Genomic DNA, 13,849 nt, shown 5'->3' with positions numbered 1-13,849 from the left:
AGTTTAACATTATAGTGTTAACATATTTTGGCTGCTATCTTGCAATGCATTTTAAAATGATTAACAGATTTCCAGGGGATTATATGACCCCCAATGCTAACCTCGAGCGGGAACGTACAGGGTGATGACAGACGTTTTGAGATCAGCAGCATGCTAAATAAAATATAGGTCTTTAGACTTAGAAATTCACTCCTTTACACCATAAGATGAACAGGTGATCGTTGACGTACTTAGAATAGTTAATCGATCACGAACGATCACACTCTAAGGCTCTCTCTCTCATTTATAAAATATCTCGATCTTTAAATACGGGAAAAAAGCTTTAAAAAAGTACATCTTCACACGAACAACGGTAGAAACCCAAAGTAAATAAAGTGTCTAGGAAAGAGGATCAATAGTTTTATTGATCAACAGATGAAGAAACTGTAACATATCGATATCGATTGATTGTAGCGCGTATGGAATATTGATGTTTTTATGCGGCTTACCTCACAGGGCTACATTGAGATGGTCTGATAGATATAGTTTCAACATACAATGAGAAAGTAAAATATTTACTGTTTATTTACACAGACACACACACATAAATACATACACAAACTTGATTGGTTTAATTCAATCGCGGTATTAAGTAAACCATGCCATGCTGAATTTCTTACCAAGCATCTTATACAACAGCTTCCAAGTGTGAAAATGTGTATGCTTTTATGTGTTTGTGCGTGCTTCTGTGTGTTGTGTATTTACATCGTCGCATAGTCTCCTATGCCATCTTACTCAGAAGATGTATTACTCATTCAAGTCAAATATAGTGTATAGAATATAATAATTTCACTTCTAAAACAATGTATACTTTTTTCCTATAAAGGTTACTTCATAGTTTTGTAAATTAAATGGTGATAATTATGCTAACGATGATTTTACCATTGCTCTTTTTATTACAGTCTGATTATATGTTTATATATATATTAAGTGTATTAGCTAAAATTTGCCGTTGTTATTATTATTTTATTTCAATAATAATTACTGCTACTACTTTTCACGCTTGGTAGATTTAAACATTGTTTATAAGCAAACCTATGCATAAAATATTATGTAAGCTATTCTAAGGAGTAGTGCGTAAATATTAGCTTACTTGTATTTTATTATTGTTATAAATTATTATGACACTATATTTCTACAATAGTAAAACGATTACAAATATACGACGATATACTAATGACTCATACCAAATAACACGTGCTACATATTTTGACACAATGTGTGTTTCTATAATTAGCATATTTTTTTTTTAATGTAGAAGAAAAATATAAAAATAAAGCTAACGTAAAAACCAACGGGAAATAAAAAACAAAATTTTATGAAGAAAAACACGCCCGATGAATTCTAATTATTTTCTAAGAAATACCGACTCGGTCGCAGCAGTTTGAACAATTTTTACAAACCGAATCAAACTCAAATTGTGTGAAATGAAATAGAATCTAGAATAAGTATGGCATATTAAAAACTAAGTTTTTTTTAGATTTTGAAAGATTATTTTGTGGTTATTTCAACTGCTTTGACGTAAAACAAAAAGTATAACAGTTTTAAGTTATGTTTTGTGTCTCTATTTAAAACAATTCGTTGTATTTACATTAATTGCAATTTGTGTTAGAATTTGGGCTCATGACATTTATTTCAGGACATTTATTTACAGATTCATCATTATGACTAGAATTTTGACAAATTATTAAAAAAATGACAAAAATATTTAGTTTTGGATTTAAAATAGGGAATATTTCTTGTAATGCTAATATGTAGGCCTATATGGAACTATTTTCATGCAAATATTGAATTAAGATAAGAATACTCAGAAAAAAGCTAATTATTGGGAAAAGATTTATGTCGTTGAAAAAAAACGGCGAAAATATTTGTTTAAATAAAAAGCTATATGGTTAAAAGCATCATTTTGTGTATTGACTTGGGTTTGTTAAGTGTATAGTAATTTTAGGCTGTGAGAAGATTGAATCTGAAGTGATCCACTATCATGTGAGGTTGCCACTACAGTCAGGGGCTTAAACCAATCAACAGAATGGCTATTATTTTCTTTTTTAGTCTTTATTTCACTACTTTAAAAAAAAACAATTGCCCAAGTAGAATGCAATATTTATTACTTTCAATTTAACTATGGAAGAATCAAAGGAATAATCGATCAGGAAAACAAAATGCGTCTTCCGGTTTCTAGGATACGGGTAGTAAACAAAAACGTTCAATTTTTTTTCCATTCGAAGCATTGCCACGTTGTTGTATTATTGATTCTTTTTTGAAACATCTATTATATTTTCTGAGAGATACATTATATGTTAACTAAATGCAAAGCATCTCTCAAGACAGTCGAAATGTATGTTTTTACATTGAACAACTGTTTATTATTGTGCTAGTTTGGAAAGAAAAAGAAATCTTACAGTTGTTAACTTGTCGTTCCATATGTGGAAGATGAAGTAGAGTTATGTAACAATGCATATAACGTGATAGCGTGGATAACAATATGCCTAGCCGTTTGTAGTTTCCTTTTCCATTGCAAAAAGGCTTGATCTATCTTAATTTCTCATTAATTTTTGGTTTTATAAATACAGGCGATGTTAGACAATTTGTATATGCAGAACTCTACATAAACAGCTCTCTCACATATCACAAACCTACTATTGTTACACTGATTGCTAGTTAGTTTTTCGCTGCTTACCAATTAATATTATGTTATAGTATTATGCCTATTAATAAATATAAAAAGGTTATTATCATCTAATATTACCACAGTGTATGTGTTTAATGTGATGCCACTGTTGTTCCCAGTGCAGCATAATTGCGAAGTTCGTAACATAATTTTGCATTTAAGGGTCAATAAATCAATACAGTTTCGATATAATAATTGTAAAGAAAATCTATATCGATTTTGCTTAGTCACCTTACTCAACAATACATGCTACAGCTTGCTTCATTTTCAACCCGTCGACATGTTTTATTGATCAGAACTGTTGGGTGTGGTGGTTACTGGAACTTGTTGCAATCAATCAGCTTTTCAAAGAACGTCCTTGAAAACTTGTTACTCTGACTGTGTATATGCGTGCGTGATAAGTCGGAAGCAATACTTTTTCTTTTACTCACTGGTCTAAAACGTCTGCGAAAGTTTATATTAGAACAGGGCGTCATCTCCTTTCGTTTCTGATTCGATATTACCAATCCACATTAATCTGACCCTGAAAATTACCTTTTTATTACCTCGCTCTAAAAATTTAATAACATATAACCGCAGTCGATTAATAAGTATCCTTTACAAAAGTACTAACAGAGTACAAGAACACTAGAGGTTAGTATTAAAATGGGAGATATGAAGATGACTGGAGTTAAGTAAGCCTTATGGTTAGTATTAGGGATATAGGGATTCGTTTGGATTGAGTTCTGTTAATAAAAAAAACAACCACTAGTGTCACTTTTTTTTAACACAAAGACTTTGTATAAAGCAGCAAGTTATATAATTCTTTGCTGAGGATATAGTCACGTAAAGAAGATACATCGGACATTATTGATTGATTTTGTATATAAACGAACGTAATAGAAGTGAAATGTTGTTAGGCATCACTTTTTACTTCTGTCGTTTATTACAAATTTGGACAATTCTGATTAGTCATCCCATATGAGAGTCACCTCTAACGCCCTGTTTAATTAACATGAAAAGATCTGGTAAAATTTTATGGTCAATTCTTTAAAAGTAAACTTTTAATTAATGACATCGATCCATATCTCCGTTGAAGCACTGGCAAACTTTCTTTCACAATTAGTCATCCAATTAATTAAAGATTGGAAAACTTTCTTTAAAACTAATTAGTCACTAAAACAATAAAGCCCCAATATACGGTGTTATAAATGATATATCTATTCTGACACGAACTCAACCCGAACACCTGCCTTATTAAGGTAGTTATTTAGACAAGACTTTATATTTGTTAATTAAATCAACTTGATTATAAGAACTAGGTGACACGTAAGGTGCTCACAATGCTGGCGGCGTTGGAAAATTGTTGCAATCTATTTATATAATTCTCTACGTGAGGACCGTGCGCGACACCAGCACCAACACCAACACGTACGCTCCGTGCTGCCCCCTTTATCGCTCTATAAGTATATCGCTACCACCCCACCCCCACCAGTCTGGCGAGATATGGAGGAAGGGAGGGTGAGGATAATCGTCTTCACGAGCTACTGATAGTGTTTTAAAGCAAAATATTTTCAGTGGCTGTATTGGTAGTGTCGAATTCACAAATTATGAATTACTGAAAAGTAGAAAATAAAACAACTAAATAGCGGCGTATGCTACCCCGCGGTGGGCTTACTAGCTTCTAATCAATTTATATTTTTGAGGATATTTCATGGCTTACGTAGCTTACATTTATAACATTTTTTACCTATATTTAAAAAAAAAATAAGAATACAAAAAAAATATATGCTAAACAAAACGCATCTACTCAACTCTCACAACCAGAATAGGCTTGAATTATAAAACATTCAAATACCCGTCAGTTGTTGGTAAAATTGAATACACAAAACCTAATTTACGAGATGAACAAATAAGATATTAAACATGAATTCATATGGCTAAATAGTCTTAAATACCACTGGATAATTTCGACTGATCATTCCAAGCATAAAGACTTGGTAGCTGGATTAGAAGAGCCAGATATATCTTATGTATCAAACAGCTAATAGACATGGCGTTAAATATACAACTTACTATCAGATTGTCGCAGGAGCTGTAAAAACAACATAGTTGGTAATCTTATCTGCCGAGAAACTCAAATCCTGTCTGATTTCGAAGATTTCTCTGTTAGATGCGTTGCTGTCTACATCTTAAGAGTCTCATCTGCCCGAGGGTTCAAACCTAGATTTACAAATTACTATTATTGGTAGCTCACAGTAATTACATTTAGTATAACTATTGTAAGTTCGTAAATAGTAAGAGGGCTTACTTAAAAAGAGCCCTGATTTTGAATTTTGAAAAGTGAGTTTGTATGTATATCCATATGTTCTATTATAATCTGTTCTCTTATATTTTCAATAAAATGAAATGAAAAGACATTATATTGAAATGATGATAGGGGTTCGTCCATAAATGACGTCACACTCGTATGGGGGAGGGGGGGGGGGGGGGGTCCGTAGTTTTGTGACGGTGTGTGATGAGAGGGGGGGGGACTCAGATCGTGCTACGTCACACTTTTGCTTTATAAAAAAGCAATGTTAGAAAACGACGTTATTTCTTGTTTTAAAAAAACTGTTTTAATAAATTGTAATAAGAATTGATTAAAATACTCTATTTTGACCGATTTCAGACAAGATTTGGGAAAAATATCGGTTTTCAGAAACATTTAACTGCAATTTTAAAGGGGGGGGGGAGTTTAGACTGAGGTGTGACGTCATTATAGGGGTGGGGGTGGCTTTTTGTGACGATGTTTGACGAAGGGGAGGGGGGGGGGGTAAAAATCGTCAAAAAAGCGTGACGTCATTTATTGATGACCCCTAGATAAGTTACAGAGCAGGTCCATAACAATATCAAACCTATAGGTTTACACAGGCTTGGAATGAGGCGCGTGCACCGGCGCCCCGACATGATGCGATTTGATGCCCCGGGCTCCACAGTGACCACTACTAGGGTAGATGAGGCTCGTTAGCTGGGGACAGCCACTCTTCTAGGAGAGACAACTCCAAAATCAAACAACTGCTGCCTTGTAGTTTGTTCTTGGTTGGATAAAGGCTATGGAAGCAAATCCAAAAAGTAAAGCAGGCTGAAATTGGAGTCAATGGCCTCAATGGCGCATAACCAGTTGACAGGTATCTTTAATTGTGTTGGAGGGGGATCCCTTCCAACACTAAAAATTAAGAACAAAGAAGAAGAAAAAGTGATCACTATGGCTCCTACGTTCGTTTTAAGAGCACAGTAGATACACGATGGCACACAACATTCGTTGAACAAACCGAGTTAGGGGCCCCGCTATGTCGCCTAGGCCGTTGCTGGTGTGTTTTTTCCTCAATATCACGTAAGATAGTTACCGTATATTCAAGACTTACATACAGAAAGAGCGTCAGGCATGTAGTGTGAACAAACCCGCACTCCAGCTACTATGATCCAAGAAATATACCGCCTGCTTTGTTTATATTTAAATAACTCAGTTGTAGGTAACGCGTGTACAAATAAAGGATTGGTAACGCATAAGATGAAAACCTCTTAAATCAGCCTTTCTTCTAAGCGCCGGTGACGGGTGCATAAGTATAATATATAGTACACATTCTTCTAAATATAGTTTTCATCAAGCTGTATCAACAGGAGCTGATCAAAACAACTTAAATATAACAAAACAGTTTTAAATCCAAAGAACTTCTATCAGCGAAATATATATATATATATATATATATATATATATATATATATATATATATATATATATATATATATATATATATATATATATATATATATATATATATATGTCATTTCAAAAGTATAAATAATGAAATATTTTTTAATAAAAGGAATGTAAATATTAAAATTTAATTACATATAGAAATACAATTGAAACACAGACCCATGTATAAAGCTAAAGGAGAAGATTCAACTTTTCTTCGACAAGTGCAGATTATACAACTCTTTAATGTAAAAATTGTCTACCATAACAAGCGTCATAAACATGTCAAGACGAAACTTTACTGCAGTATATTATCTTTTGTTGCTCTTGTGTACAATTTCACTTGCAGTATTTAGACCAGTATCTTACAGGCATCTCTTTGAATGAAATGGAATTTATATAGAAAATATATACTTTTAACAGTGTCCCCCCAGCCACGAAAAAATGTTTAGTCACCCCCCCCCCCCCCAAAATTTCAAGTGTCCCCCCCCCCCCTCCGAGAAACAAGTCTGGAAGAAACACGGATTTCAAGAAACACGGATTTCATCAAACTCAACATATACATTTTATCAGTGGAAATAACTCTAGTAATACTTTACTAAAAACGACGTATAATTATCTACCTTTTATATTACGTGAACCACGTTATATATATATCGGATGTCGTCTGTCCTACACTACCGTGTAATGTTAACTTAGGATTTTGTATGTCCTACGATCTCAATTACTGTCCACTTAGATTAGATCTTTGTGTTCGGGATGTAGGCTACAATTACGTACTGTCAATATATAAACGACCTTTTATATTGTAATTTTTTAAGTACTTGATACACAATTTTAGAACAAATATATGGTCTCATAATGTGGTCTCTTGTTGTGATCTCATGTTGTGTTTTCATGTTTTTATAGCCCAGTAATTTATTTATTTTGAATAATAAAACATCCCCATCAGAACAATAGCCTAACTCTACTAATTCAAATTAAAAATAAATGAAACAAAGGAAATTTAATACTGTCAGAGTGTCCTAGTGACCCAATTATATTTAGGTAGCGTTCAAGTGAGGCTGCATGTTGAATGTATTTATTGTTCAAATAGTGTACTTTATTAATTTTTTGGTATTTAGTGTTGCATAATGCACACCAAAAAAAGACTATTACATCTTTCCAACACGTTTGTAAAATGAGTTATTTCTTAGAAATGGCGCTTCTATTAAATGTTAACAGACACGCCATTTATTTAGCTCTACACACCAGTTATCTGACCTTGGTCTCTAGTCTTCTCTATAGCTGATGTCGAGGGGAACTCATATCTGTCAATGTTGAGAACTATGTTTACCCAAAGGTCAATCTTGTGTAAGAGTTTCAGTATTTTAACTGGCAGATAAAAAGTTGGGGGTCTAGGCAAACACAAGATAACATTTGCAAACGCTCTTTAAGGTTAGATAAGGTATTCGAATAAATTAAATCACACAACGATATTGACAAACTGTCTGACAGAAAATAGACTTTAAAATCGAGATTTGTCCTACACAATATAAACCGATAAGGTTGCTGACATTTTTCTTATCATAGCTCAAAACACGGCTAAGACACGTATCTTATTTGAATACAGCTCAGCTTGTCATTGGATCTGGACCTCAGTTTTTGTGTCACCAGTTTAAGAAATTGGATTTTCACTTCCTGGTGACGATAACGTCCTAGCAAATTAAAAATAGTAAGTTTTTCCTGGTTAAAATTATTTCTTAACTGCTTTTTTCTGATTAGCGTTGAATTATTTTGTCTCATTTGAAAATGCAACAAATGCTTTATCTAAAATTATTTATAACGATATATCAAATAGGCCTATATTAAATTTAGAAACAATTAAAAACAAACAATATTCTCTACTTTTTACCTTGTGGTAGTCCGAGGTAAGACGTTTGTAAGATTTCTAGCTCCAAAGTAAACCAAATTTATCAGCCATAATACTTCTCTTTCGCCAAGTACATTGTTCTACTCTACAAATACCCTAAAATCTAATCAAATGATCCCCCCCCCCCCCTTTAGTTTGTGCTAGAGCTCCAATAAAAATGACCAGCTCCATATAGTTAGCAACTTAAGAACGATAACAGTTTACTTATATATTATATTTTTACGATGGAAAAGAAGGAAAAAAAAATTGAGTAAAAAATATTAGATTACCTACATATTGAATTGTTTTCTTACTTAAGTTTAATAACACTTAAATTATAAATTCTTCCTTTTTAGCTCAACTATAAAAAAACTAGTTTTTACCGACATTTTAAAGTGCCCTTATGTATAAAATTCTTAACCTTAAGTTTTTATTTACTTAGCTTGACATGAAAGACAACGTAAGTCTTAACTTAATTTGGCCGAACGAGACATATGTAAACATTTTTGGCTTCTTTGTTATAGGGTGCGGAAAATAAATTAAATTACTATATGAGATGAGAGAAAAAGGTTAATGTGGTTGAAAGTGCACCGTTTTGGGGAAAATAAACTTAAACATTTTAATGATTTGTCAAGTATGGCTTGTGAAGTATGACTTGTGAAGGTTGACTTGTGAAGGTTAACTTGTAAAGCATGACTTGTAAAGCATGATTTGTTAAGCATGACTTGCAAAGTACGACTTATCAATAACAATCAGTGCATAGACAGCCAGTGTTATAATTATAAAAACCCCGCGATATAAACTCCCTGGACAAAAACCCCCCAATTGAGGTTTATATAAGGAAAAACCAAAGATAATGAGAAACAAAATTAATATATAAATACAAAACAGACATTAGAAAAAAACTTTTATTTTTATTATAACTTTAAAAAGACAGATTGTGAGCGATGCCTCGCAAATACTCAATAATGGTGGACTCATTAAAATTTTTAACAGCAGTTAAAATTCGAGAGCTGCTATCAATATATGGTTTTTTTTCTGTTTCTAACCCCGAGGCAATGCGCGGGGACGGGCATATTAGATTTATATACTAGTTTACAAGGTTAACTTGAATTTGCAAACAGAAATACTTATGTGCGCGTATTTTACACAATAAATGATGAATATTTCTATTAATATTTTTAATTCAAATGAATTAATCAAAGCCCTATGTTAATATTAAATGTAATGCTAGTTAAGTAGTTTAATTTTAAGATATTTATACATTTTAAAATTTCCAAGTATTAGACGTTAATATTCTAATTTAAGCATAATCAGATATGTTTTTATCTATGACCTATCCTTCCTTGGTTTTTTTCACAAGTTTTCATATTGTTCATTCTCCCGGGTTAATGTTAGTTTTGTATTTTTTTTTAAATCCACTTAAACAAAAGAAAAATTAATTATATTTTAATACTTTGATAATTTTTGTATATATTTTATATTCTAATGAGCTAGATATCACGTTAGTAACGTCAAATGTTTGTACACCTATGTTTTAGTCACTGGATACAACAACTAAAATAATGTTTCAAAGTACAAGGATTATCATTTTGTTTCCTGATATACAACCAATATCCCAGGGCATTTTTCAATGTTTACTAACGTTATTCATTTTTTCAAAATATGTTCCGTCATGTTTAAAATGTTTTTTTGTTCTAACTGTCAAGTCCCGTATTTTAACTTGTATGTAAATAAAATGTAAATGTATTTGTTTAGTAATAAAAAGACATAAAATAAACATATTTGAGTGTGCATTATTTTATCCCTAGTAAGTCAAATTAGTATACAGAGAATGACAAATACACTTTGGTTCATTTTGTACCCACTTATCTTGTACGCCAAGCCTCATAAAATAATATCGGGAAAACCCAAATTGAGTTTTATTACTGTTAGACGAGGAACATCGAAACTGCAAGTAATCCTCATCTTTTAATGAACATCAATACACCCCCAAATTAAAAACTGAGAATTGAATTTATATAGAAAAAATATACTTGTACAAGTGCCCTCCCCCACCGAAACTTAAGTCTGCCCTCCCGAAAATATCAAGCGAAAAAAGTCTGAAAGAAACTATGTACTTGAGGAAAATACAAGTTTTTTTTAGTCAAAATAAATGTCTTTTTTCTAAATGTCTGTCGATATAAACTGTGTTGTTAAAACAACAACCGTTTGTTTTCTATAAGTTTCCCATAATAAACGATATGTAGCTAACTAGAACCAGCTTGTTTTCAAGATGCCGCCCTTGTACCAGATAAAAACCATCCGACAGATGCTGGACCATCTGGAACATCAAAGAGAAGTGGTCAGTCCAGTATTACATATGTTAAATATGGTAAGTGTCCAGTATTACACACGTTAAATAAGGTAAGTGTCCAGTATTACACACGTTAAATAAGGTTAGTGTCCAGTATTACACACGTTAAATAAGGTAAGTCTCCAGTGTTACACATGTTAAATGAGGTAAGTGCCAAATACTACTTATGTTAAATAAGGTAAGTATCGACTTTTCACATGTAAAAAATAGTATATGTTTACACATAATTGCACAATGTAATTGTTGTTATTGCACAGTATGTGTTTAGTCCAGTATAACATAGAGTAATTCAAGTTAATGTACAGTCAAGTATTACAAAAGTTAAATAAGATAAATGTTCAGTATTACGCATGCTGAATAATTAGGCCTATTATACATATTATATTGTTTGTAAAATGCGACTGCATTGTTTTTGAAGAATACTTTCTCGGTCCTGTGTTAATAGACTAGTGACCTGAAATAATTATGTCTCTAATGACAGGCCATTGATGAATGCCAATACTGGATAAATGACGGTAACAACAAATCGTTTAAAGAAATGATGCTACATTTGGAGGACATAAATATTTCAACATTAGAACAAGTGTCAGCGTTGTTATGTACTGCTAAGTGCTGTTGATTATTTGATTGGTAGACTATGTACAAAGACTGGTAGTTATAATATAAAGCTGTGCACGATTGGGTAACTTTAATGTTTTCCTTCTACCATTTCACTCTACAGGTCAAATTAGCGCTTTGTCTACTTATTCCAATCAGTGTAGTTTGCTGTCTACTGCTTCTTGACTCAATGATGTAGGGTAGGCCTACCCACTTCATAAACCTTTCTGATTATTTCCATTGGATATTGTATTTATCTATCACTTTCATCCGCACAGTTCAACATGCTTTCTAGATGCCCTAGCTATCGCAATCTTTGTTTATATTTCTATCAGTATTCTACGTTGTTTGGTTGGTTAACATTCAACTTACATTCCCCACTGCTATAAATTAGTACCTGTCTTTTATAAATTGGGTGTTTTATTTTCATATTTATGTTCTTATTTTACATTACGGTAAGGCTGCTAAATAATGATTTGTTGCCAGTAGATATTGTTTCATTAAGATAGTTTGTTTTTTCTATAGACTTTTAATTTGTTTTTGAAATTCTGATTTCTTCTTGTAGTTTATGTATTAATATATTGTTCGTTTTACATTTCGTTATTTTAGCTACTACCAAAATGTTTACATGTTGAATCGGGAATAGATCAGTAAATGTATTTGAGATATTTTTAAAGATAATTTTCGTTACATAATATCTTTTAATTGGACATCAGGAGACCACCTGTATGGATCAGAGAACTCAGGACAGACAGAAGCCAACATTTCCTCCACCAACTCACCAATGATCAGCACAAATGTTGTAGCTTCACTAGAGCCGTCACAACAAGACAACACAGAGGACAAAACATGCAGCAAGTTTGGTGAGGGATAGATTATACTGAAGGGCAATAAAGTTATGATTGGTTTTAGATTTTAGACAATTTTTGACCTGTTATGTTTTCTTTTCGGCAGTAGTCAACAGTATTATGTTATTCAGGATGTTGAGACATCGTTGTGCATATTATTTTGAATGTTTTAAATAACAAATTGTGTGCTATACATATTAAACATCCAAAAATAATTATAGTAAACATAGTATAATAGAAACACAGCAAATATGCAGCAGTAACAATTTAAAAAGTGCAGGTATAAAACTGATTGGTAACGAATAAATTATTTTATACTCTTTTCTTCATTAAATCAATTTATCAATGCATTTTATATTTAAATCCGACATTTTGTATCCAGTGACCATAGAAGAGCTTCAGTCTCTGCTACACAAGCTAGACATCACTTACATGGCAACTGGTTCACTAGAAAGAAAATATCTCCAGATAGAAGAAAATATCAACACAGTCAATGATAAACTCACACGTTTTGATGGCAAGCTAAAATCTCAAGCAAAGAAATTAAAACAACAAGATAGACGGGTAGAAGAGATAGAAAAAAACATGGATGTGCTGACAGAAAAAGTAGAAGAACAATATAACGCGACACAAAGACATTCTGATAACATAAGGCAAATTATGACGTCAATACAAGAAATAAATGAAGCTAGCTGTGACAACAAGAAACACATAGAAGAGTTAAGTGTTGTCACTAAAGATCTGGTCAAGAAAACAAACGATCATGAAACCTCTGTCCAAGATATATTAGAAAGTTTGTCTAGAACTGATACAAAACTAACAAATGCAGAATTAAAAGTAACTATACATTCTTATCTTTATAACGTTATGTCCATTCCAAATTAAACTCTTAAAAATACTACGTTACATTTTGAATGAAACCTTTAATTAGATAAAAGAAAGCTTTAGATTGGTGAAAACTAACCTAACCCCCTTGATGCATTGAAGGCGAGGCGATTGGTTGCCGCGATGAAGGGTAGGTTCGAATCCCGTTGGGTTCTGACTGTGGACTATATTCTGTACCTTTGTCTACCCTTGGTGTTGAAATATCACTTTCTGTTTATATTACTATTTCAGTTACAACGCCTGCTTCCATCTCCATCTACATGTAAAATTATAGATAATCACATATCAGTAACAACTAAATTACACCCTTATAACATTTAAAATAACATACGTAACAACCAAACTAACCCCTTTATATCTTTACAGACTGGAGCTATGTGTCAAGTACTGACTAAAAGATTTTCACAATTTGAGTCTTTACAAAATGTCTTCAATCAACTAATGAAATCAAGAGAACAAAGCGTTTTTCAGGTATTAGATATGTTAATTTTACATTAGGTTTTCGGGTATATTGAATCGTAAATTAGATTTAATGGCGTGTTTCAACGGTAGACTAGGAATTTTTTATGAATTCAAAGTTAATGTAAGCTCAATGTAGGTCTTTATGTTTGTTTCATGTACTTTTTCAGTTAACCGAAAAGCTGAATGTGTTAAGTAAGTATATCGGCAAAATGTGATATATTAATATTTTTATATCAGATATCTAAATTTTGCGTGTTAAAATTGTATCAAGTTTTGTCATAAATTAATCATGAAAGTCTTTACACACTTACGATATAGATTATAAAGTAATAGGTTATCAATGAACAAATGCTATCGTGATCATCTTTTTTTTATTTTA

At 32.2% G+C, this 13,849-nt stretch overlaps 1 protein-coding gene across 1 annotated transcript; it reads left to right on the top strand.

The window, feature by feature from the left end:
• The first annotated feature begins 10,597 nt into the window (after window positions 1-10,597).
• LOC131945170 (uncharacterized) lies at window positions 10,598-13,008 on the top strand. Its single transcript, XM_059306189.1, has 4 exons — window positions 10,598-10,696; window positions 11,160-11,193; window positions 11,992-12,138; window positions 12,506-13,008. Exons 1-4 carry the CDS (start codon window positions 10,598-10,600, stop codon window positions 13,006-13,008), a joined length of 783 nt encoding a protein of 260 aa, XP_059162172.1.
• Window positions 13,009-13,849: the final 841 nt, after the last annotated feature.

This window comes from Physella acuta, unplaced genomic scaffold (assembly GCF_028476545.2).
Source record: "Physella acuta isolate Inbredline_101_S28 unplaced genomic scaffold, ASM2847654v3 ptg000530l, whole genome shotgun sequence".
Taxonomy (NCBI): Eukaryota; Metazoa; Mollusca; class Gastropoda; family Physidae; genus Physella; species Physella acuta.
This window is presented reverse-complemented; position numbering and strand designations above follow the sequence as displayed.